The sequence below is a fragment of the Ustilago hordei genome (genome assembly GCF_900519145.1).
Source record: "Ustilago hordei strain Uho2 genome assembly, contig: UHO2_contig_03, whole genome shotgun sequence".
NCBI classification, from domain to species: domain Eukaryota; kingdom Fungi; phylum Basidiomycota; class Ustilaginomycetes; order Ustilaginales; family Ustilaginaceae; genus Ustilago; species Ustilago hordei.
Window position 1 is genome coordinate 682,550 of NW_024545288.1, and position 25,297 is coordinate 707,846.

The 25,297-nt window shown below is 48.5% G+C and overlaps 4 protein-coding genes across 4 annotated transcripts; 2 read left to right on the top strand and 2 right to left on the bottom strand.

The window, feature by feature from the left end:
* Positions 1 to 92: 92 nt before the first annotated feature.
* UHO2_01846 (uncharacterized protein) lies at positions 93 to 701 on the top strand (the record flags this gene model as incomplete). Its single annotated transcript, XM_041559283.1, has 1 exon — positions 93 to 701. One exon carries the CDS (start codon positions 93 to 95, stop codon positions 699 to 701), a length of 609 nt encoding a protein of 202 aa, XP_041415217.1.
* A 2,009-nt stretch (positions 702 to 2,710) lies between these two features.
* Positions 2,711 to 3,921, bottom strand: UHO2_01847 (uncharacterized protein; the record flags this gene model as incomplete). The annotated part of the gene is made up of 3 exons (XM_041559284.1): positions 2,711 to 3,439; positions 3,535 to 3,552; positions 3,730 to 3,921. The coding sequence occupies 3 exons, from the start codon at positions 3,919 to 3,921 to the stop codon at positions 2,711 to 2,713; spliced, it is 939 nt and encodes a 312-aa protein (XP_041415218.1).
* A 3,764-nt stretch (positions 3,922 to 7,685) lies between these two features.
* UHO2_01848 (uncharacterized protein) lies at positions 7,686 to 10,745 on the top strand (the record flags this gene model as incomplete). Its single annotated transcript, XM_041559285.1, has 1 exon — positions 7,686 to 10,745. The coding sequence occupies one exon, from the start codon at positions 7,686 to 7,688 to the stop codon at positions 10,743 to 10,745; it is 3,060 nt and encodes a 1,019-aa protein (XP_041415219.1).
* A 5,251-nt stretch (positions 10,746 to 15,996) lies between these two features.
* Positions 15,997 to 18,030, bottom strand: UHO2_01849 (uncharacterized protein; the record flags this gene model as incomplete). The annotated part of the gene is made up of 4 exons (XM_041559286.1): positions 15,997 to 16,684; positions 16,756 to 16,904; positions 16,981 to 17,853; positions 17,968 to 18,030. The coding sequence occupies 4 exons, from the start codon at positions 18,028 to 18,030 to the stop codon at positions 15,997 to 15,999; spliced, it is 1,773 nt and encodes a 590-aa protein (XP_041415220.1).
* Between the last annotated feature and the right edge of the window lie 7,267 nt (positions 18,031 to 25,297).

The window sequence follows — 25,297 nt, forward strand, 5'->3', positions numbered from 1 at the left end:
TGCCCACTAAAGCATCTACTGATACAATTGCCCCCAAAGATATCACATGTAAATATCCCATACTGGTGGGTAAACTACTTTGGGTATTGAACATGGTCCAACCTGACATCTGCTATTCTGTCAACACCCTTGCATGGCATATGTCCAGACCAATGGAAGAGGCAATGCAAGCAGCACTACACATCATCAAGTACCTGAATCAAATGTGCAACAAAGTGTTACGAATCAGCAACCAACAAGTAGGAGAAAATGCTATTGAGACATACATTGATGCCAACTGGGCATCTGATCCAAACTCAGATTGGAAGAGTACTTCAGGATCAATCATCAAACTATTCAGTAGCATTGTCACCTGGAATTCCCATGTCCAGAAATGTGTCACCAGCTCCATGGTGGAGGCAGAGTATATTGTGGCTTCAGCTGCTGCCAGGGAGGCGCTGTTCCACAAGCAGCTTCTTCGAAGTCTCAGTTTTGGCAAGCATACCCTGATTGTGCTAACAGATAACACTGGTTGTATTCAGGTGGCGAAGGATCCAGCCATGCACTCAAAACTGAAACATGTTGATACAAAGTACCATCTCATCTGTGACCACATGCAAAAAGGTGATATCAATATCAAACATGTTAACACAGGTGAAAACATTGCCAATTTCCTGACTAAACCTGTTCCTCAAAAACTCCTGGCCCAAATGCAAAAATGACTTGGAATGATTAATGTTGGGTGGATTAGTCACTCAGTTGGCAAGGGGGGGAGTTAAAGCATGTGATGTCTTGGCAATCAAAGCATGCAAATGCAGCCTTTGCCAAGACCACATCCAATCACCAACCTCGCTTGACTCAGACTTAATGCATTGCCTGGGCCAACTGCCAAACCTCAAGACACCAGTCATCAGGCAGCCAGTGTGTTCCTCTACCCCTTGGTTGTTCATCCATGCTCCTGCCCAATCAGCTCCTAGAATCACACAAGCATCTAGAGAACATCAACACATATATAAGCACTCATCTCCTCATGTACTTAGGAGTGATTCATCATTGCAATAGACACAAGTGATCACCAACTACTGACAAACGACTTCAACATCTTGATGGCATCGCTGCCAGTTCGCTCACCGGCTCCCATCTCAACGGACTGCATGGCCCCTCTTGACCCTTGCACACTCTCGATAACATAGTTTATGTACAGTCCCTGTGCGTAAGTTTGAGGACAATCGGGTAATTTCCCAATTTAGCTGGATACCCCTCATTTGGGTTGTCATTGTCATTGAGCAATAGCACTACCATCATACTAAGCAAGAACACTTCAAACACTGACATAGTCCATGACAATGAGCTCTCTCCAATGCAGCATGCTTCAATTGTTGCAATGCATGATACTGGGCTGCCAATTCAACAAATTGCAAAGCTAAGCAGTGTATCCAAGACAGCAGTTCACAAGACCATCCATAACTTTAAGGAGTGTGGTTCCTTCAAAACAAAAGCACTATCTGGCCATCCACACTCCTGGACAGCTACCTGGGACCACTATCTTCAGTGTGAGGTACTCAAAAACCTGTTTCTTTCATGGCAAGAGCTGTCAGCATTGCTTGGCAGTTGTCATGGGCCTAAATGCTCAGGAAGCAGGAGGGTCACTGGTTCATATGGAAGGAGCACAGGTATCGAAGATCTAGTCGATACCAGTAGAGAGCATTGTCATAGTGCAGTCTCCATGGAGACCATGGACTCCTATGGACTCACATGCAAAGGAGGACCGAGCCATATGCGAGGAGGGTCAGGCACAGCCACGAGGAGGACCAAGCTCAAGGAGCAGGCACAGCCATGAAGAGGACCAAGCTCAGATGGTTACCACTCAGGGGCTCGAGAGACAAGAGTCAAAGGAACTGTCACCAGTCAAAGGAGAAGGAGCAGTGTATAGGACACCGGCAAGCAGGTCCTGAGGAGGAGGAGCAGTGTCGAAGGAATCGACACCACTCAGGAGGCACAGGGGTGCCAAACAAGCAGCAGGATAGCAAGGAGGAGGAGCAGTGTCAAAGGAGTCGACACAGCTCAAGAGACACAGGGGTGCCAAGCAAGAGGAGAGGCCTCCTGAACAGTACTCGATGAAGAAGGTACTCTCTGGAGAGAGAGAGCAGGAGCAGCATCACTGGCGATGCTGAGAAGAGGTATATAACCATGCTTTCTCATCATCAAAGGACAAGTGGATCCTCATCCACTCTACACTCACCATATAACTAGTTATCACTTCAGCATAAGTATATATTAGTTTCAGTCAGCATAGCAGCAATCTATCAAGGTTGCTCCTCATTGTAGTGTGTGTGTTGTATCACCACTACCTGATGTCCGAAGGCGCCCCATAGCAGGTTAGTGGTCCAGATATAGATAGAACCAAAGGCAGTAGTCCACTGTGGTCTGGGGATCACCTCAAGCATCAGTCAACACACTGGATACTCATGTTGATGCCACCAACCATATCACCACACCATCAACCTCATCATCATCAACACTCACACCAGACCTTGGTGTCATCATAACCTACGCATTGATATTGATCGTGCCGAGCTACCCCTGAACGGAGTGTTCACAGAGGTCAGCCAAAACCTATGATAGTATATACAAAGAATGCCACCCACTGTCACTGCGCAACTTGATAGTCACTGAATGACTAGCTCATTGAGACAGATACCGAGACAATAGCTGTTGCACAGTTTGATAGTCACCAAGTATCTCGACGGACCGACCTGGGTTTCAGGCGCGAGACCCCTGACACTGGGTTCTTCAATGGTCTTATGAACCCCTTCTCGAGGTTCTCATCCAAGTACCTCCTCAACTCGGACATCTCCTTGGGTCCCTTAAGGTACAGGGGCCCTTGAGGTGGTTTTCCTCCTTCTATCAACTTGAGGTGGAGATCATGCTTGGTATGATGGGGCAGCTTGTCTGCTTCCACTTCATCGAACACATCTCGCAGGTGTTGGTATGGCTTTGGTATGTCTGTGGCCATCACCACCTTGTCCACCTCTACCTCCATCTCTACTCCTTTGTCTGCGGCCATCACCACCTTGTCCACCTCTACCTCCATCTCTACTCCTTTGTCTGCGCCTGTAGGTACAAAACCAAAGGCTGGGAGTGATGATGGTGGCTCCTCCAACAGCATGAACCCTATGGGTCCATCTTCCAGAGCTGCTTGTAGTATGTGCTCTGCTGAGACAAACTCATTTCCATGAAGGGTTGGTCTCCTCATGGTTAGGTCCTCTGCTCTTGCTGCTTCAGGGGGTCTCCTCGGGGGTCGGTCCTGCTCCTGAGTCTTGAACTCCAGCTGGCCCATATCCCATTGTATGGTGGGTTTGAGCCTCTGTAGCTCAGTGAACCCCAGGATGAGGTCATAGTCAGCAGTGTTGGCCACTGAAGCTTCGACCACACCCAGATTGTGTGTACCAATAGATACCTGCATGCTCACAGAACTATTGATGGAGAGTTGGTGTCCAGTGACACCATGGATCAATCTTGTTTTTATGGGTTTTGTGGGTATTTGGTACTTACTAATGAAAGAATCTGAGACTATGGACAAACCAGCACTGGTATCAGCTAGTATCTGAGCAGGATGGTCTTGAACCATTCCAGAGAGCTCCAGTACTGCTTTGCCTCCACTGGTAGAGAAACATACTTGGCAATCTTGATATATACAGAGTGATGGCGAGGAGGTTTGTAGAGCAATGCATGCCATCAGTGCATCACCCCACTGACATTTCCCTCATCGTCACCATCATCATGCTCCTCCTCTTCATGATTGGGGTCCATGGATTGCTGGTATGAGCTGAGGTCCATGGCCTCAGGGTCACCCATCTCAGTGCTGCCTGTGTTGCCATCTCCTGAATTGGTGGCCTCCTCAAAGGGGTCTGCTGTGGTGACCATGACCTTTGGTCCCATGGGTCAAGAGCTAAGAGGGTCTACCCTCCTGCTAGGGCAGTCTCTGGCCCAGTGGCTGATACCCTTGCATACATGACAGGTGTTGGTACCTGATGGAGCAGGGCTTCCTTGCTTCGAGGTTTGGGTGGGTTGATGAGGAAGGGGTCGATTAGTTGGTCGATTTAGCATAGTTGCTTGTGTAGTTGCTTGTGTAGTTGCTTGTGCTGGTGATCGAGCTGGATAAGGTTGAGTGGGTTGATGTATGGGGATTGAACTTTGATTTGGCTGAGACCCAGTTCTTAGTGGAGGTGATGTGGCATTTGGGAGTGAGTGTCTAGCCGAGGACTGCTGTAGTAGCATCCTCTGTCGATCAATCTCCTCAACCTCTCAATACCACTCCCATCTCTTCCCAGGTGGGTTCCTCTTGAACGTCTCCTGTATGCTGTGAGTGAGACTTCCTCTGAAGAGATCAATCACTAGCTCATTGTCATCTAGGTTGACCTGTCCCTCCAAGTCTCTGAACTGCTCTACATGATGTGTGGTGGCACCAGGAGCATCACTTGTGAGTCTGAGAGCCAACAGCTTGTTGTATGCCTCCATCCTAGCATTGCATGGGTTGAACTGCTCTGACAGTCACTCTGTGAAGTAGTGCCAATCATTGAACAACCTTCCTTCTCTAGCTCTATCAATATGGAGCTTGGAGGTCCACCACTCTCTTGTTGTCCCTTCCAGTTGAGCACCCATGTGATTGATCATCCTAGACTGCTCATACACCTGGTTGAACTTAAACCATGCTTTGGCTTCTAGAATGAAGATCTCCACATCTCAGGGATTGAACTTTGGAAAGGGGGTGGTGATGGGCTTTGACCAGTTAAGCTCTGCCATGATGCTAGAGTCCTCCTCTTGATCAAGAGCATAGGGTTCTATCCTGCTCTTGTTGTATGGATCCACCCTGGACTTGACATATCTTGGCCCAGTGGGTGAAGCATACTTCTCGTAGTTGACATCATCTTGCTCATCCAGGTTGAATGAGACTGATCATCTTGGTCGTGGAGCTGCAGTAGGAGTATGTGGGTCTCCTATCATAGACTCATCTCCTCCTCCTGCTTGGTCCTCTGAGTGAGAGAGGTCAATCGTCTCCTCCCTGCTCAGATGAGCTCGTTGTAGTCATTCCTCCTGTTGACCCTGCCTGGTAAGCTCTAACTGGGCTTCCAATAGAGTGAGTAGTCTATCAAGCTTATTGTTGAGGTCTGGGTCTGTCATAGTGATCATGAGGAGCTGCTTGAACAATCCACTCTAATGTCAGGGGTCTCGCGCCTGAAACCCAGGTCAGTCTGTCAAGATACTCAGTGACTATCAAACTGTGCAACAGCTATTGTCTCAGTATTGGTCTCAACGAGTTAGTCGCTTGGCGACTATCAAGTTGCACAATGACAGCAGGTGGTGTTTGTTGTATATACTATCATAGGTTTCAGCTGACCTCTGTGGACACTCCATTCAGGGGTAGCTCGGCATGATCAATATCAATATGTAGGTTATGATGACACCAAGGTCTGGTGTGAGTGTTGATGATGATGAGGTTGATGGTGTTGGTGATAAGGTTGGTGAGTGTTGATGATAATGAGGTTGATGGTGCTGGTGATAAGGTTGGTGGTGTCAACATGAGTGTCAAGTGCATTGACTGATGCTTGAGGTGATCCCCAGACTGCAGTGGACTACTGCCTTCGGTTCTATCTATATCCGGACTGCTGACCTGCTATGGGCCACCTTCAGATGTCAGGTAGTGGTGATACAACACATGCACTACAATGAGGAGCAACCTTGATAGATTGCTACTATGCTGACTGGAACTAATATATACTTATGCTGAAGTGATAACTAGTTATGATGTGTGTAGAGTGGATGAGGATCCACTTGACCTTTGATGATGAGAAAGTATGGTTATATACCTCTTCACAGCATTGCCAGTGATGCTGCTCCTGCTCTCTCTCTCCAGAGAGTACCTTCTTCATCAAGTACTGTACAGGGGGCCCCTCTAGCACCACTCCTGTCCTCCTTGAGCTATCCTGCTTGCTTGGCACCCTTGTGCCTCTTGAGTTGTGTCAACTCCTTCGACACTGCTCCTCCTCCTCAGGACCTGCTTGCTGGTTCCTTATACACTGCTCCTTCTCCTTTGACTGGTGACAGTTCCTTTGACTCTTGTCTCTCGAGCCCCTGAGTGGTAACTGTCTGCATGCTCCTTGAACTTGGTCCTCTTTGTGGCTGTGCCTGGCCCTCCTCGCATATGGGCCCAGTCCTCCTTTGCATGTGAGTCCATGGTCTCCATGGAGACTGCACTATGACCATGCTCTCTACTGGTATTGACTAGATCTCTGATACCTGTGCTCCTTCCATATGAACCAGTGACCCTCCTGCTTCTTGAGCATTCAGGCCCATGACACCGACTATCACCAATCATTGATCATCGGGACCCATCTTCTTCACGTTTTATCATTAGTTGAAGTATGTGATACCTCGGTGATTGATGCAAGCAAATGCAACCTTCGCCAAGCCCACACATCCAATCAACAACTTCACTCACTCGGACTCAGTGCATTGCCTGGGCCAATTGCCAAACCCCAAGATGCCAGTCACCAGGCAGCTGGTGTTTTCTTCCTCAACCTCTCATTCACTCCCTTGTGTCCCTGCCCTATTGGCCTTTAGTATCACACATGCACATGAAGAGGATTGAGGCATATATAAACACTTGATTCATCATGTACTTAGGAATGATTCATTATCGCAATCGACACTTGTGATCATTGACTTCGACGCACTTCCAATTGATCTCGATGACGCTCTTCAACTTCATTTTCTGCCTTGGTCTCTGAGCAACAAGTTAGAACGCGACAGCCAGAATCCGGTGCAACGCTTTCCGGACCGCATTCTCCCGGCAACCCCTCTTTCACATTCACTAAAACACCATCCTCTTCCTCTTTCATCTCCATCATCTTGATTCCATCACAGCAACACCCCCTGCCCTGGTCAAACAATCTCACAGCGCATCGACAAGAGTACCGAAGCGACATCAAAAGCATTGCCGAGTCTCCACACCACCCTTTATCTCGCGCCTTGCATCAACCGAGTCTGAATTATTTTGGGCACAGAAGGTGTCAGAGAGATCTTATTGTGGCGCCGCACTTCCGTCATTATTCTCAAAGTCTTCTAGTTGAAGAGAACACCACTTTGTCGGGGCTACGATCAAGCTCCCTTCGCGCAGGTATATGCTAACTAAAATGCTTACATTACTTCGATGAGTTGAGACTACAAACATGAGTGTATATATACGCATTGAGACCATCTCTGTAGACGTTGAGCTGTCTTGAGTGAGTCATGTGTCTTCTCCTGCAAAGCTCCTTTAGTCGTTTCCTATGCAGAGTTTCTGGGCCGTTGTTATGTCATCCTTCGTGCGTTTCACATTATCTGAGTCAGCTCGTGAATAAGCGCCATGTGCTTTCACGAGCCTCGGCAATTGGTTAAACTCTGGAGATACTCCGACGAATCTTGAACTCTTCTGCTCGACAACGTCCCAGCAACATTGCCTTGTCCTCGGACCACCATATCCACTCCTTCATCCTCCATCGTACGAGTTGCAGCCGCTTCGTATCGAAACAAAACTGATGTCAAACTTGCAGCTACACCCCGCATACAGCCATCATCGCAACATCAGACGCATAGCAGAACCAAGGCCATCCTGTATTGCTACCCTCGCACCACCGCCGCACCTCGAACCGCCAGAGTGAGCCATGGCCATACCACCCGCCGACACTCCCGCACATCCCAAAATGACTGCACCTAATTCTTCGTCCGTCGATTCGCTCGACAACGTCGCCCCACACTCCTCCACTGTCGCCCCAGTCCCCCACGCGCGTCGAAAAGGCCATCCAGCAGGCACCAGCTCCACCCGCGTCCTCCAAAACTACTATCCACCCAAACAACTCGATCTCGACCCACAATCCGGCCAATCCACGCCCTTCATCCCCTCCGGATTAGCCGCTCGCGCACCTATCGTCATCCGACCCTCCGGTCGTCCCGGATTCAACGCTCCCAGAGCAGCAACCTTCTTCCTGGGTAAAGACCACGAACGATGGAGGCAGTACGATCTAGAACGATTCTCCGGTTTGTTCGGATGGGAGAGAATTGCAAGTGCCATCAGTAGTAGGAGTGGACATAGGGGAAGTAGAGGTGCTTTCTCTTCGTATAGCTCTGGATCGGATGATGAACATAGTGATAGTGGGACTTCGTATAGGTCGAGTAGGTATAGTGGTGGATCGAGAAGTAGGAGGCCGTCGGAGGTGATTACTCCTCCAATGACGCCGTTTGATTCGACCGACCCAACGACCAGGCCGAGACGGTTTTCGACGAACGGGCCTGAGGCGGCGTTTTTAAGACACGAGACGGTGATTGGGATTCATACACCAAGGAGGAGATCTTCTGCTTCGAGCGATACGCTGCCTTTCTTGAGACCTCTAGCTCAGATCAGACCGCCTAGTGGACAAGCTAGTGCTGTTGACGTGCCTGAGCCTGGTTCCAAGGCCGGTAGCAGTGAAGCTACAGCAGCAGAAACACAGAATCAACCAAAGAAAGTCAAGCATTCAACCGAAGATCGCACCTCAAAGAAGAAGGACAAGAAGCCCAGCAGCAAATCGCACCCAACTAGATCACGCACGAAAGAGGCACCAAAACCCAATTTCAAACCTCACGGCATGCTTGACCTTGACGATGCTGCTAGGCCACGCCTCCGCCGATTGAGGTCCAATCTCGAACAAGCAGCTGCTGCTGCCGCAGCCTCAACCGAACCAACACCAGTCGAAGAAGATGGAGAGGCAGAAGAAGTGCTTGAAGACGCCGTAGGCTTGCAAGCTTCGCTCTCGGATGCAGCTTTGGAAGGGAAAGGTCCGCTAAGCGCTCAAGATTTGCGTGCGCTGTTACCTGCAACTCCCCGCTCACCCTTTCCTAGGAGTGCATCGAAAGATGCGCCTCCGTTGAAACTTGCTAAACGTCAGCAGCCGCAAACAGTCGAAGGTACGCTCTACGACAAGACAGGTCCATACCGCGAAGGAGCAGTAACAGATGGGTTGAGCGTTCGACTCTTCTCTGCGATCCAAGAACCTCGTACGAGTTCTTTTGAAGATGCGGATTTGTCGAATAGCGAACATCCAGTGACTAAGTCTTGGGGACGAAGAGGTTCAAGTAGCAGCTTTGACCATGGTGATCCAGACGATGACACAATTTATATGTCTACCGCACGTCGAAGATCCAATAGCTCCGGAATGGAACGACGATCATCCCCGCGTTCTTCGTTCAGCGAGAACGATCCTACTTTCACAACCGAGCCCGAGTCTGCGGTGGACGATAGTAACCAGGTTTATTTGATTACTACACCGGATAACCGAGTTTCCTCGGCAGCCAAGTTGCGTAGATGGGCAATGGATACAGCTGGAAACTTTTACGCCGCAATGGAGATCAAGTCTATTGAAGCCAAGCTTCGTGCTGCCGATCCTTCGGCTGGTAGGGTGACACGCGAACTTGCGAAGGAACTCGAAGAGACCTATCTCGATGATATCCTGGATGAAGCTCAGAAGGCGCAAACGCTCAATCCAACCCGGTCTGAGGCCGTGGCGAAGATCTTGAAAACCGAAGACGATCGGTATATTCGGCTCGAGGAGGATTATCCGGAGGAAGCGTTTTTTGTTATCGCTGGTTGCGAAGAGTCCGAGTTGAACGGAGTGATTCTTAACATCTTCACCCAAGCGATAAGGTCTCTGGCTAGGTTCCACAAGAGCGGATGGATGCACGGAGATGTCAAGTTGGAAAATTTGATGTTTGATGAGAACGGGGCACTAGTGGTGATTGATTATGAAAATGCGAATCCGTATCGAGGGATTCCCGGGGGGGATGGACAGGTGCAGTTGGTGAGTTATGATTGGATTCCACCTGAAGCATCGCCGGGACCGAAGGGAAGGAGGATGGGTCCGAGTGGTGATTTTTGGGCGTTGGGGTGTAATTTGATTAGGGCGTATGCATTGAGGGATGGAATCGAAGACGTGTTGGTGAGGGAGGTACTATTGGGTAAAGGTCAGAAAAAGTTTTTGGAGAGGATGGCCAAGTCGATCACCAAAAAGGAGAGAGAAGGGGCGGATAAGCCTGGAGACGATTACTTTGCACCGAAGAGTGTCAGTGCTGCTGTTGGAGAAAAGGGAGGGGGAGTGGCAGGTATGCCATGGGATATCTTCGCACACCACGTCGACCTAGAACTTATTCTCAACGATACTGCAGCGGAAGAAGATTGCGGCTTGTCACAATCTCAACAATGGTCAATGCCCGGATCTGCGTCTCCCCACCACCGCGACGGGTCTTCCTCCTGCTCGGGTTCTTACGCAGGTAGCACCTTCAGTTCGGGCAATGCTACAACTGCGACTCCGGAAAGTTCTGTTGGTCCTTCATCTGGTCAAGTTTCGCCGAAAGCTACTCATCCCCCCACAAACCCCTCACCCCTCACTGCTACAGTGAACGGAATGGACACTCCACTCCCAACCCCAGCAAGACTGTTGTACCGCTTCGCACATTCCGCACCGGAACTTCTAGTTTGGGTGCTAACCCGCTGCATAGTCGAAGCGGTTCAGCAGAGGAACATTGCAGAAGCCGAACAAGAAGGGTTGCAGCTTGCGGACTGGGTAGAGAAGGAAAAAGGAGAAGTATTGGATTTGGGTAGGAAGGCGGTAGATGCTGCGATCGAGATGAGTGGTTCGGTTTGGGTTAGACCGAGATTGGATGAGGCGAGGAAGAGTTTAGGTTTAGAGTAGAGATTTAGTTGAAGATACGTCGGAATTCCAAAGGTTAACCCGAGATGTAGACAGTGCGAGGATCGTGAATAAGCAACATGCATGTGAAATGCATGTTGGTTGACATGGCAACGACTCAGGAGCTATACATAAGAAGACAACCGAAGGGCTTGACAGAAGACACACAATTGGTATGGGGCAATCTAACATTCCTAGAGATGATGCCAAGGTATATACAGCTCGCACATAAACTGTCCCATGATTTTAGATGTCACCACACATCACTCCAATGCTCAATAGCCATATGTCTGATTGCCACACTGTCTGATATCATCTGAAAGCTCTGCTTCTTCTCTCCAAGACTGTGTAATTGATATTGACATTACATGCAAAAATTGTGCATCAAAAAGAGCTGAGAATTTTTTTTATTGTGGGACAGTTTATGGAGCACTCCTCTACAACACCTTAGTACTTTGTATTCCCTCCTTTTTTGCCTTCAGAACCACCTCAATGTGGTGTGGCATACTCTCTATTAGGTTCCTACATGTCTCTGGAGTGATTGCTGTCCATTCAGCTTCACATCTCTTGAGCAGTTCATCCCTGGACTTTGCAATTGTACTATATGGTGAAAGTCACATTTTGAGATGGTGCCAGAGATGTTCAATTGGGTTTAAGTCAGGCAACTGTGCCAACCATTCCATAACCTTAATGCTATTGCTTTTCAACCATGTTGTTGTCTTCTTGGACATGTGTTTTGATTCATTGTCTTGCTGAAAAGTGATGCCAGTATATCCATGCTAAAGCTGCAAATCTGAGATTGTTTTCACAAGCTTGTCATTCAAGATATCAATGTACTGGTCTGAATTCATTGTACCCAGCACCAAGCACATACCTCCCACCCCTTCCCATGTCATACAGCCCCAGATCATGATGGTGCAGCTGCCAAACTTGACTGTCAGCCTGACAAGCTTGCTGTTGAAGCCAGCATTCTTAATCCAACAGAACTGCATACCATCTGGTCCAAAGAAGTTGATCTTTGTCTCATCCAACCATACCACCTTCTTCCAATCCTCAACAGTCATATCCTTGTGCTCATTGGCAAATTTGTGATGGGCTTTGTGGTGTCTCTTGAGTAGCTTTGGTTTTTTCACCAACCTCCATGCTTTGTAGCGACAATATTGCAGTGCTTTCTGTCAGCGGTCATGTGCCTGGAACCCAAAATCTACTGGCTTGATTGATTTCAACCAGTTTCAGTGAGTGCTCTTGAGTATGCACCTGTCAGCCACTTTCACTGAGACTGCTTGAAGGGTTGTTTGTTCAACAAGTTTTGGCTAACTGCTGTGAACACTCAGTTCAGTGGTAACACAGCACAGTCAGCTCCTGCTTGCTGCAGAACACTTAGTGTATGTGGTGACAACCGTCGACTCAACATGAGTGTTCAAGGTGTCAATGATCAGATGGCAAATCAGTGAGAGAAGCCTGGACCACAGTATGAGTACTGCCTTTGGTGAGATAGTTATCTGGACTGCAGTAACTACTGCCTACAGACAACATCAGTGAGGGGTGGTACAACACACCTGCTTGGATTAGTAGCAACAGCCTGCAATTGCACTATGTGACAGAACAACTAAGTATACATTACTGTAGAGTATAGTTTAGTTGAGAATAGAGTGGATGCTGTATCCACTCATTCACTATGATGGAGGGGTGTGTCATGGGCCTGGATGCGCAGAAAGCAGGAAGATCCAGCAAGTCATATGAAGGGAGTGCAGGAATCAAGGAATTGGGCAGATCGTGGAACTTGCAGTAGAGTTCACCAAGATCTGTAGAAGGAATGGTTCTAGGGCAGATCCCAGCTAGATTGGCATGAGCCATAATGGTATTGTGAATCCCACCAGAATCTGCAGTACACAAGATCATAGGACATATTCCACAGAGATCAATGGCAAGGAGGATCACACGATAAACAGAGTAGTGGCAAGGACAGCTGGGGTGTCAGCGGTTGCGCGCCTGAAACCTGAGATCAGTAGTAGTATCAGTACTATCACTGATTCTGTCAAATTATGTGACAGCGCTAATGGTATTTCGATTCTTAGTGAAATATGCAACAGAGCCTTCTCTGTCACCTTTCTCATTTAGAATCTGTAGTTGTATTATCGTTATGACAGATTTCGACTAACCACTGTGGACACTCCGTCCAGAGGTAGCTCAGCATGATCAAACTATAATATGACTCTAAGTGAGCTTGATATTGACACCAATGGTCTGGTGTGAGTATGGATTGTTGACACTGACATGAGTGTCCAGTGTGTCAACTAATGCTTGAAGTGATCCCCAGGCCGCAGTGGATGTCTGCCTTCGGTTCTATGGTTATCCGGACCGCTGGTTGCTATGAACCGCCTTCAGACATCAAGAAACAGTGATACAACACACGCGCTTCGATGAGGAGCAATCTGTTGATTACTACTATGCTGACTGTGAACTAACGTTACTTATTGCTTGAAGTAATACTAGTTGCTTGATGAGTGTAGAGTGGATGAGACTCCACTCGACCATTTGTGATGAGGAGATAGGACTATATACCTCTTCACAGCATCACCAGCGACACTGCTCCTACTCCCTCTCTCCAGAGAGTACCCCCTTCGTCGAGTACTGTACAGGGGTCTCCAAGAAGGCACCTCCTCCATATCAAGCCTTGTCCCTCCTGTCTTTCCTGAGCTGTGTCAACTTCATCGACACTGCTCCTTCTCTTCATGTCCCTTTCACCAGTGTCCTTTACACAGATCTCCTTCCTTTGACCAGCGATGGTTCTCTTCTCCTCCTGTCCTGTGGGCCCCTGAGTGGTAACCGACCACATGTCACTGAGCTTGGTCCCTCTCGCATGTGAATCGTCGTATGGACATCCTTACTACCGATCTCCACGGAATCTGCCACATGTTCTCACTTGCTGCAGATTCTGGTGGGATTCGTGATATTGACGATGCTCGTGCTGATTTCGCTGTGGTCTGCCATAGAGTTGATTCTACTGCTGATCTTGGTGAACTCTGTTGCAGCCCCAACGATCTACCCAATTCCACGATTCCTGCGCTACCTTCATATGAACTTCAGTCTTTCCTCGTTCTGCACACCCAGGCCCATGACATTACCCCCCTCTTAAGAGCTGAGCTCCGTCGAGGCATGTCCTGTGCCCTGTTTGGATCCTACCATCATCTCCTTACCAACTCTTCCCACAATGTCACCCTACCTCACCTGATCCAAAACCACTGCCCGAGTGCCTCCTGCTGAGGTGGCGACAACACCTTCTCGTCGTCGCCAAGTAGTACTGTGACTCTGGGCTCGTGAAGAGCCTACTGTAGAGGCAGGCTCTTCTGTACCTCCAACCTCAGCCCCTGTGGCTGATCTTCCTGCTGTTCCAGTGGTTCATTTGCCACTGGAGCCCCTTTTCCTGGGGATGGATGACGACATCGTCATCCCCAGTCCCCTTCCCTCTCCTTACCTCGTTCCTGTCATTCCCGACCCTGTGGGGAATGACTTTTCTCCTACCTCCCCCATGGTCGACCTGTATGAGGTCAATGCTAGATGTTCTGCAGTGGAGATGACTACTCCGGAAGGCCAAGCAGCTTGGGAGGTGGAGTTGGCTAGGTCCCCAACTCCCCCTCCTACTGCTGATGAGATAGTTGATGTGGTCCTGGCTGCTTCCAGAGCAGGGACCCCTGTCTATCAGCCAGAGGTACAACCTCTGACCCCTCCTCCTCATTGGGTTGGGCACTGAACACCACCCCCACCCCCACCGGATTGTCATCTCCCCTCCAATCGGGAGATTGCTGGCTGGGCCAAGGGGTATGTTATGGCTGACCTCCTAACCCGAGTCATGGATGGACATTATCCCCTTGACTGGGAAGTGCCTGCTGGCTCTCTAGCGGCGAAGAGGCTTCACCGCTTGGTGATGCTTCATCTCACTGAGGGTTGCATGCCATGGCCAAGTTGGCAATGCTGCCACTGCTTCAACCTAGGCATACCATAAGTGATATTTCTTGAACCCCATCCTTGATTCCAAATGATACTGACATTTCTAGTCCCTCTCTTTTTCTCAGCTGTTTTGCTTCCGCATTCACCAACCCGTTTGGTGAAAGGACTCGAATTCCATGTGTGTGTGTGCATTGCTACCTAGCTGGGCTGGGGCATTGTGAACATGACATTCCTGCTCTTCCAGGCATGGACTATACCAGTGATGGGACTCCGAGTCTACAACCTTGTGGGTCTCATCAGGTAGAACATGCACACTTGACTGTGGTGGATGGATATGGTCCTGGCTTGGTTTGGTCCAAGGAGCACACCATTGATCCAGTAATGACTTGCAGCTGGGTGACCACAATGCAAGTTGTGTGGCACTTTTGTCAGCCAGAATTGGTGAGTTCTATACTCCATACACTTCAACTTTATGTTGAATGTCACAACTGACTGTACTCGGAGCATCAACCTCACGAGTCTGTGATGGAGTCTGGTGGTCCCCCAGACTTCCTTCATGAGTGGGTGGCTCCTACTGAGGAGGAACTAGTGATCCAGTCCTCCCTTGCTCCTCCTCCTGCTCCTTCTTCATATGTCGACATGTAGTGACAGGTCTCCTTCTGTAATGTCGATGCCCTTGTTTCTTGAATTGAGTCTGTGGCCTGACTCCTGTGACATTGATTATGAGCCTGGCTGTTGAGTACCATGCTCTTTACCCACTTCTTGTATGGTGAGAGTAGTATTTTGGGTCCTCTCCCTGAAATCTGCCATACCACCAGTACTGTGACAGATTTCCATGTAGTTCGTAATAGCACCTCTACTCTCACATTTTTCGCTCAAATCAGTTCTAACACCCTTCTTACCAATTTCTCCTTCTCCTCGTGCTTTTTTAGCCTTGTCCCCCCACTGAAACCTCATACTCCCAGATGAGGTCAGGACAGTTGAGATTCAACAATGGTTCCCAAGAGGCAGCCTCCTCTGGATACCCCCTCCAGAGGACCTTGTATTCTATCGTCCCATTGTGTGAATGCTTGCCAACAATGGCTTCAACTTCGAAGTCAAGTTCCTCATCTGGTAGCAATGGTACAATTGGTTGTGTCGATCATTGAGGAATAGAACTATTCCTTGCTGGTTCAAGCAAAGACACATGGAACACATCATGAACTCTGAGGGTTGCTGGCAATGTGATTCTATAGGCTCGTCAGCCCACCCTTTCTCATACCGGATAAGGTCCTGCAAACCTGGTGTCCAGCTTTGGTGTGGGTCACCTGGTTTTCCAATTCTTGTGATTGATGTAGACCATGTCGCCAACCTTGAATTCTATGTCCTTGTGTCTCCGGTTATAGTGATTGACAGTATGACGCTGTGCTTCCCTGATCTGTCCTTGAAGATACTTGCAGTGCTCTTTACCATCAAGCAAGTATTCAGAACGTTTGGGGTTGTTCACTCCTAGGTGTTGAGGAATGTCAGGATGGGCTTTCGGGTTCCATCCATAACATGCAAAGAATGGTGAGACACCGATGCTATTGTGTATGGTATTGTTGTACACAAAAGCTGCAGTGTCGAGTAAGCCGGCCCAGTCATTCTGTTCATAGTTGCAGTACATGCGAAGGTACTGCTCTACTACTTGATTGACCCTTTCCATTTGCCCATGCGTTTGAGGATGATAAGCAGTGCTGAGCGAATGTTTCATACCCATTTGATCGGCAAATGCTTTCCATGCTCCTGAGATGAACTGCCTGCCTCGGTCCAAGACCATGTGATCTGGATAACCGAAGTGTTGAACCAGATAATGCCATAGTAGCACAGCAGTCTGTTTCGCTGTGACCATTTTGTATGTAGGAGCCAGAATAGCAAACTTGGTCAATCTGTCAACGATGACCAGGATTGAATCATATCCCTTTGAGGGTGGTAATCCTTCAATGAAATCCAAGGATATAGAGCCCCATGGTCTGTCTGGAGTAGCAAGTGGCTGCAGCAAGCCATATGGGCGATGGCGAGGAGCCTTGTATCTGGCACACACTTGGCAACTTGCGACATAATCAGCAATCCAGGCTGACATGTTTGGCCACCAATAGTGTCATTGGGCTGACTTAATGGTAGCATCTTGCCCCACATGTCCAGCTGTGACACCATCATGACATTGAGACATGACCATGAATCGCAAGTGTTCTACAGACAATGACTGTCCATCAACTTCTTTGGCACTTCATGAACGATGGTCATTGGTTCTCCCTGGCATCGTTACCTTGGGGATAACCAACCGCCCGCCACTATACCATAAGCTGTCTCTGATCTCGAATGGCTTCCTTAGATGAATCCCCTGAAGCTCTGGATCCAGAGGCTGGAAGATTCTGGCCAGATCTTTGATTCCTTTCGTGGCTATAGACTCCATCGTGAGGATGGGAGCCACTAATACGGAATCGTCGCCTGAGCATGCAGTTAGAACCGATTCCACTGAAATCGGTAGTATCATGCTTGCTATTACATTTTCAGCTGAAATCTGCTGCAACTTGTTCCCTGTTGTGATTTCGTTTTCGACTTGTTCAAACACCTGGGGAGGCAGTAGTTGTCGAACATTGTGCTCCTGCTCTTCGCTGACTGGCTGCATGTCAGCTCGTCTGGTGAGAGCATCGGGTTCGCCACCCTTGTCTCCTGGTTGGTATTGTAGCACAAAGTTGAAATCTGCTAACAATACCACCCATCTTGCTTGTCTGCCAGTGATACAATGTTGCAACTTAAAGTACTTGAGTGCTTCATGATCTGTGAGAATGACTAACTGACTCGGTAGTCCTGCTAGCATGTGTCGCCACTGAGTGAGGCAGGCGACCACTGCTAGGAGCTCCTTGTTGTGGATCTTGTAGTTTTTCTCAGCTGACAAAATCTTCCTTGAATAAAATGCTACTGGGTGCCAACATCCTTCATGCTCTTGTTTGAGCACTCCAGTGATGGCAAAATTGCTTGCATCTGTTTCCAGCCTTGTAGGAAGGTGGTAATTGAAGTGTTGTAGTACTCTGGCTGTCGTGAATGCTTGGATGAGTTTGTGGAAAGCTTGTTGAGCTTCTTCTGGCAACTCAAACTTCTTGAAACATTCTGTCAGTTTCACCAGTGATGTTAGTGGCTTGGTGATTCAAGCGAAGTGAGCAATGAATCGCCTGTAGAAGTTGGCAAAGCCAAGGAATCTTTGGATATCATGGATTGATTCTGGCATTGGCCACTCCTTGACTGTCCATACTTTCTCAGGATCCATCTCTACCCCTGTGGGTTTGATGATATACCCTAGAAACTCTACTGTCATGGTGTGGAACTCACACTTCGACAGTTTAGCAAACAGCTGATTGTTTCTCAAATGGGTGAGAACTTCAGTGACATGTCATATGTGTGCTTCCTCCATGTCACTGAAGATGAGGAAGTCATCCAAGTATACAACAACATATACTCCAATAATGTCTCAGAAGATGACATTGATGAACAATTGGAAATGAGCTGGTGCATTTGCTAGCCCGAATGGCATCACAAGGTACTCATATAGTCCCAATTGTGTACCAAACACTGTTTTCCATTCATCTCCTTTCGTGATGCAAATGAGGTTGTATGCTGCTTGGAGATCTAGCTTGGAATAGATCTTTGCCTTTCAGAGCAGGAACAGTTGCTCCTCGATGAGGGGCAACGGAGCCCTGTTCTTGATGGTAATCTCATTGAGTCCCCGATAGTCCACACAAAGCCTGAGACCTCCATCTTTCTTAGGTACGAATAGCACAGGTGACCTTGCTGGACTCTTTGACAGTTGTATGAACCCCTTCGCGAGGTTCTCATCCAGATACTTCCTCAATTCAGACATTTCTTTAGGCCCCTTGAGATACAATGGGCCTTGAGGCAGTCGACTTCCTTCTATTAGTTCAAGGTGGAGATCATGTTTGGTATGCTGGGGAAGCCTGTTGTCAGGGGTCTCACGCCTGAAACCCAGGTCGGTCTGTCGAGATACTCGGTGACTATTAAACTGTGTGACAGCTATTGTCTCGGTATCGGTGACTATCAAGTTGTGCAGTGACAGCAGGTGGCGTTCGTTGTATATACTATCGTAGGTTTCGGCTGACCTCTGTGGACACTCCGTTCAGGGGTAGCTCGGCACGATCAATATCAATGTTATGATGACACCAAGGTCTGGTGTGGGTGTTGATGATGATGAGGTTGATGGTGTTGGTGATGAGATTGGTGATGTCGATGATAATGAGGTTGATGGTGTTGATGATAAGATTGGTGATGTCAATGATAATGAGGTTGATGGTGTTGGTGATAAGGTTGGTGGCGTCAACACGAGTGTCCAGTGTGTTGACTTGATGCTTTGAAGTGATCCCCGGACCGCAGTGGACTACTGCCTTCGGTTCTATCTATATCCGGACCGCTAACCTGCTATGGGCGCCTTCGGACGTCAGGTAGTGGTGATACAACACACACACTACGATGAGGAGCAACCTTGATAGATTGCTGCTATGCTGACTGTAACTAATGAGTACTTGTGTTTCTAAAGTATTGACTAGTTGTATGGTGAGTAGAGTGGATGAGGATCCACTCGACCTATTGATGAGAAAGCATGGTTATATACCTCTTCTCAGCATCGCCAGCGATGCTGCTCCTGCTCTCTCTCCAGAGAGTACCTTCTTCATCGAGTACTGCTCAGGGGCCTCTCCTGCTTGGCACCCCTGTGCCTCTTGAGCTGTGTCGACTCCTTCGACACTGCTCCTCCTCCTCATGACCTGGTGTCGACTCCTTCGACACTGCTCCTCCTCCTTTGATCAGTGACAGTTCCTTTGGCTCTTGTCTCTCGAGCCCCTGAGTGGTAACCATCTGCATGCTCCTTGAGCTTGGTCCTCTTCGTGGCTGTGCCTGCTCCTTGAGCTTGGTCCTCCTCGTGGCTGTGCCTGCTCCTTGAGCTTGGTCCTCCTCGTGGCTGTGCTTGGCCCTCCTTTGCATGTGAGTCCATAGGAGTCCATGGTCTCCATGGAGACTGCACTACGACCATGCTCTCTACTGGTGTCGACTAGGTCTTCGATACCTGTGCTCCTTCCATATGAACCCATGACCCTCCTGCTTCTTGAGCATCCAGGCCCATGACACCTGTCTGCTTCCACCTCGTCAAACACATCATGAAGGTGTTGGTATGGGTTTGGTATATCCACCACCATCACCTTCTTTTTGATCTCAACCTCCATCTCTACTCCTTTATCGGCACTGGTAGGAACGAAACCGAAGGCCGGGAGTGATGAGGGTGGTACTTCCAATAACATGAACCCTATGGGTCCATCCTCCAAAGCTGCCTGAAGTAAGCGCTTTGCTGAGATGAACTCGTTTCCATGCATGGTTGGTCATGCCAATTCTTCTTCGTAGGAGCCCATTACCACAGATTTCGTTGAAATCGGTGATAAGCTATCTCTTATGGCAAGCTCCTGTTTTTGCTTGCCTGTTGCGGCGGCTTTCATTGAATTCTGTGACAGTTCCGCTACTATGACCGATTTTGACGCTTTTGATTGTAAGCCCCTAGTTGTGGCGGCTTCAGGGGGTCGTTTCCAGTCCTGGGACTTGAACTCTAGTTGGCCTGTGTCCCATTGTATGGTGGGCTTGAGCCTTCTAAGCTCGGTGAATCCCAATATAAGGTCATAGTCAGCAGTATCAGCTACCAATACTTTGACTACTCCTAGGCTGTGCTCACCAATAACCACCTGTACAGTCGTGGTGCTATTGTTAACAAGCTGGTGTCCAGTGACACCATGAATTGATCTTGTTTTTGAGGGTTTTGTTGGTATTAAGTACTTACTGATAAAGGAATCTGAAACTATGGACAAGCCAGTGCTGGTGTCGGCAAGTATGCGAGCAGGATGGTCTTGGACCATTCCTGTAAGCTCTAATACTGCTTTTCCTTTGCTGGTGGAGAAACATATTTGGCAATCTTGATATATACACAATGATGGTGAGGAGGTTTGTAGAGCCATGCACACCATCAGTGCATCGCCCCACTGTCGTTTCCCTCGTCATTGTCATCTTGAGGTTCCTCATGATTAGTGTCATTAGGAACTTGGTATTGACTGAAGTCTAGGTCATCAGGGTTGCTCATTTCAGCACTGCCTGTATGCCCATCCCCTGAGTTGGTGGCCCCTTCTTCAAAGGGGTCTTCTGTGGTTACCATGACTCTTGGGCCCAAAGGCTGTGGGCCCAGAGGGTCTGCCTTCTTGTTTGGACAGTCTCTGGCCCAATGTCTGATGCCTTTGCAGATATGGCAAGTGCTATTGCCTGGTACTGTGGGGCCTCCTTGTTTCAGACCCGGTACATACTGCTGAGGTAGCAGCTGATTGGTTGGTCTGCTTGGGCTTCCTGCTGTTATTGGTGCCAGCATACAAGCAGAGTTTCTTTGTGCCAGTTGCCGAATGGGGAGTGAACTCTGAGCAGGTGGCATTGGTCAGATTCCTGGGTTCAATCGTGGAGGGGCAGTGCTTGGGTGCCTAGCAGAGGACTGCTGTAGCAGCATCCTCTGTCAGTCGATATCTTCAACCTCTTGGTACCATCCCCACCTCTTTGCAGGTGGGTTACGCTCAAACTTTTCTTGCAGACTACATGTGAGACTGCCTCTGAACAAGTCAATGATGAGTTTGTTATCATCCAGATTGACTTGTCCTTCCAGGTCTCTGAAACATTCCACATGGCATGTGGCAGCACCAGGTGCATCGCTAGTGAGTTTGAGAGCCAACAGCTTGTTGTAGGCTTCCATTCTAGCATTCTGGGGATTGAATTGTTCTGACAGCCACTCTGTAAAGTAGTGCCAGTCATTGAATAACCTTCCTTCCCATGCCCTGTCAATTCGGAGCTTGGAGGTCCACCACTCCCATGCATTCCCTTCCAATTGAGAGCCCATGTGGTTGATCATTCTTGTTTGCTCATATACCTGGTTAAACTTAAACCAGGCTTTGGCTTCGAGAATGAATATCTCCACATCTCGCGGGTTAAACTTAGGAAAGGGTGTGGTGATTGGCTTTGATTGAGAGAGGTCCACCAATACACTAGTATCCTCCTCCAAGTATGGGGCATAAGGTTCTGTCCTAGTCCTACTATATGGATCCTCCCTGGGTTTGTAGTACCTTGGCCCAGTGGGCAATGCATACTTTTTGTAATTAACATCGTCTTGCTCATCTACGGCAGCAAACAAGACTGATCGTCTTGGTTGTGATGCTGGTGTAGGAGTCTGAGGGTCTCCTAGCATGGATTCATCTCCTCCTGCTTGATCTTCTGATTGCGAGAACTCAATCGTCTCTTCTCTGCTTAGGTGAGCACAGCGAAGTCACTCTTCTTGTTGGCCTTGCCTGGTGAGCTCGAGTTGGGCTTCCAATAGTGCTAGAAGCCAGTCGAGCTTATCATTGAGGCCTTGGTCCATCATCGTGATTGTGGGGTGCTGCTTGAATGATCCACTCTAATGTCAGCAGTTGTGCGCCTGAAACCTGAGATCAGTAGTAGTATCAGTACTATCACCAATTCTGTCAAATTATGTGACAGCGCTAATGGTATTTCGATTCTTAGTGAAATATGCAACAGAGCCTTCTCTGTCACCTTTCTCATTTAGAATCTGTAGTTGTATTATCGTTATGACAGATTTCGACTAACCACTGTGGACACTCTGTCCAGAGGTAGCTCAGCACGATCAAACTATAATATGACTCTAAGTGAGCTTGATATTGACACCAATGGTCTGGTGTAAGTATGGATTGTTGACACTGACATGAGTGTCCAGTGTGTCAACTAATGCTTGAAGTGATCCCCAGGCCGCAGTGGATGTCTGCCTTCGGTTCTATGGTTATCCGGACTGCTGGTTGCTATGAACCGCCTTCAGACATCAGGAAACAGTGATACAACACACGCGCTTCGATGAGGAGCAATCTGTTGATTACTACTATGCTGACTGTGAACTAACGTTACTTATTGCTTGAAGTAATACTAGTTGCTTGATGAGTGTAGAGTGGATGAGACTCCACTCGACCATTTGTGATGAGGAGATAGGACTATATACCTCTTCACAGCATCGCCAGCGACACTGCTCCTACTCCCTCTCTCCAGAGAGTACCCCCTTCATCGAGTACTGTACAGGGGTCTCCAAGAAGGCACCTCCTCCATATCAAGCCTTGTCCCTCCTGTCTTTCCTGAGCTGTGTCAACTTCATCGACACTGCTCCTTCTCTTCATGTCCCTTTCACCAGTGTCCTTTACACAGATCCCCTTCCTTTGACCAGTGATGGTTCTCTTCTCCTCCTGTCCTGTGGGCCCCTGAGTGGTAACTGACCGTGTGTCACCAAGCTTGGTCCCTCTCGCATGTGAATCGTCATATGGACATCCTTACTACCAATCTCTGCAGAATCTGCCACATGTTCTCGCTTGCTGCAGATTCTGGTGGGATTCGTGATATCGATGATGCTCATGCCGATTTCGCTGCGATCTGCCATAGAGCTGGTTCTACTGCCGATCTTGGTGAACTCTGTCACAGCTCCTACGATCTACCCGATTCCACGATTCCTGCGCTACCTTCATATCATTTCGGCCTTCCCTCGCTCTGCGCAGCTTAGGCCCGTGACACCTTCCTCCTAACTGGCGACTGTTCTCCCAACTCTTATCTTGTGAGCCCCTGAGTGGTAACCAGCTGCATGTTCCTGAGCTCAGTCCCTGTCTTGGCAGAGCTTGGTCCTCCTTGCATGTGAATTTGTTGTATGAACATCCTTGTCACTGATCTCTGTGGAATCTGCTATATGACCTCCTCTACTACTGATCTCAGCAGGATTCATTATAACATCCTTGTTCATGCAGATCTCAATGGGATCTGTCATAGAACTGTTCCTACTACCAATCTCAATGAATTCTGCTGTAAATTCCACGATCTGCCCGATTCCTCGATTCCTGCACTCCCTTCATATGAACTAATGGGTCTTCCTGCTTCCTGCGCAATCAGGCCCATGACACAGTGTTCCTCAACATGTGTGGTCCAGTCTCTCACTGTAGGCGATGTTCTTTAACACTTGCGGTCCAGTACAGTCCCTGTCCAAAGTTTGGGGACAGGGTCCAATAGACAATAAATCAACCATCTGATAGCATACCTTCCATCTGCTTGGAGGAGTGATCTCTCATAAGTGTCAGGCTATACAAAACACACAGTGGGCAAGTTTGGATGAAGGGCTTTTGATTGCAGTGAGTCTTGGAGCTGAATAATACTTGAGTGGACCTCCATGCTTAGTAAGCACTTGCTCCACATGATGCTCCATCAACTTGATCACAGAGTTGATATGTTTGAGCATGATCTGTGTGTTCCACACTTCCTCTGCAGCTCTTGCAAGCTCATCCCAGGTTTTTGGTATCAGCAAGTGCTTACCAAGCAAGTTTTTGAAAACATACCATATGTTCTCAATGTCATGGGCCTGGATGCTCAAGAAGCAGGAGGGTCACTGGTTCATATGGAAGGAGCACAGGTATCAAAGATCTAGTCGATACCAGCAGAGAGCATGGTCGTAGTGCAGTCTCCATGGAGACCATGGACTCCTATGGACTCACATGCAAAGGAGGACACGAGCCACATGCGAGGAGGGCCAGGCAAAGCCATGAGGAGGACCAAGCTCAAGGAGCATGCAGATGGTTACCACTCAGGGGCTTGAGAAACAAGAGTCAAAGGAACTGTCACCGGTCAAAGGAGAAGGAGCAGTGTATAGGACACTAGCAGGCAGGTCCTGAGGAAGAGGAGCAGTGTCGAAGGAGTTGACACCAGGTCATGAGGAGGAGGAGCAGTGTTGAAGGAGTCGACACCACTCAAGAGGCACAGGGGTGCCAAGCAGGAGAGGCCCCTGAGCAGTACTCGATGAAGAAGGTACTCTCTGGAGAGAGAGCAGGAGCAGCATCGCTGGCGATGCTGTGAAGAGGTATATAACCATGCTTTCTCATCATCATAGGTCGAGTGGATCCTCATCCACTCTACTCACCATAACTAGTTATCACTTCAGCATAAGTATATATTAGTTTCAGTCAGCATAGCAGCAATCTATCAAGGTTGCTCCTCATCATAGTGTGTGTGTTGTATCACCACTACCTGACATCTGTAGGCGCCCCATAGCAGGTTAGTGGTCTGGATATAGATAGAACCAAAGGCAGTAGTCCACTGCAATCTGGGGATCACTTCAAGTGTCAAAGTCAACACACTGGACACTCATGTTGACACCACCAACCTTATCACCAACACCATCAACCTCATTATCATCAACACTCACCAACCTTATCACCAACATCATCAACCTCATCATCATCAACACTCACACCAGACCTTGGTGTCATCATAACCGAAGCATTGATATTGATCATGCCAAGCTACCCCTGAACAGAGTGTCCACAGAGGTCAGCCAAAACCTATGATAGTATATACAACGAACACCACCTGCTGTCACTGTGCAACTTGATAGTCACCGTTACTGAGACAATAGCTGTTGCACAGTTTGATAGTCACCGAGTATCTCGACAGACCGACCTGGGTTTCAGGCGCGAGACCCCTGA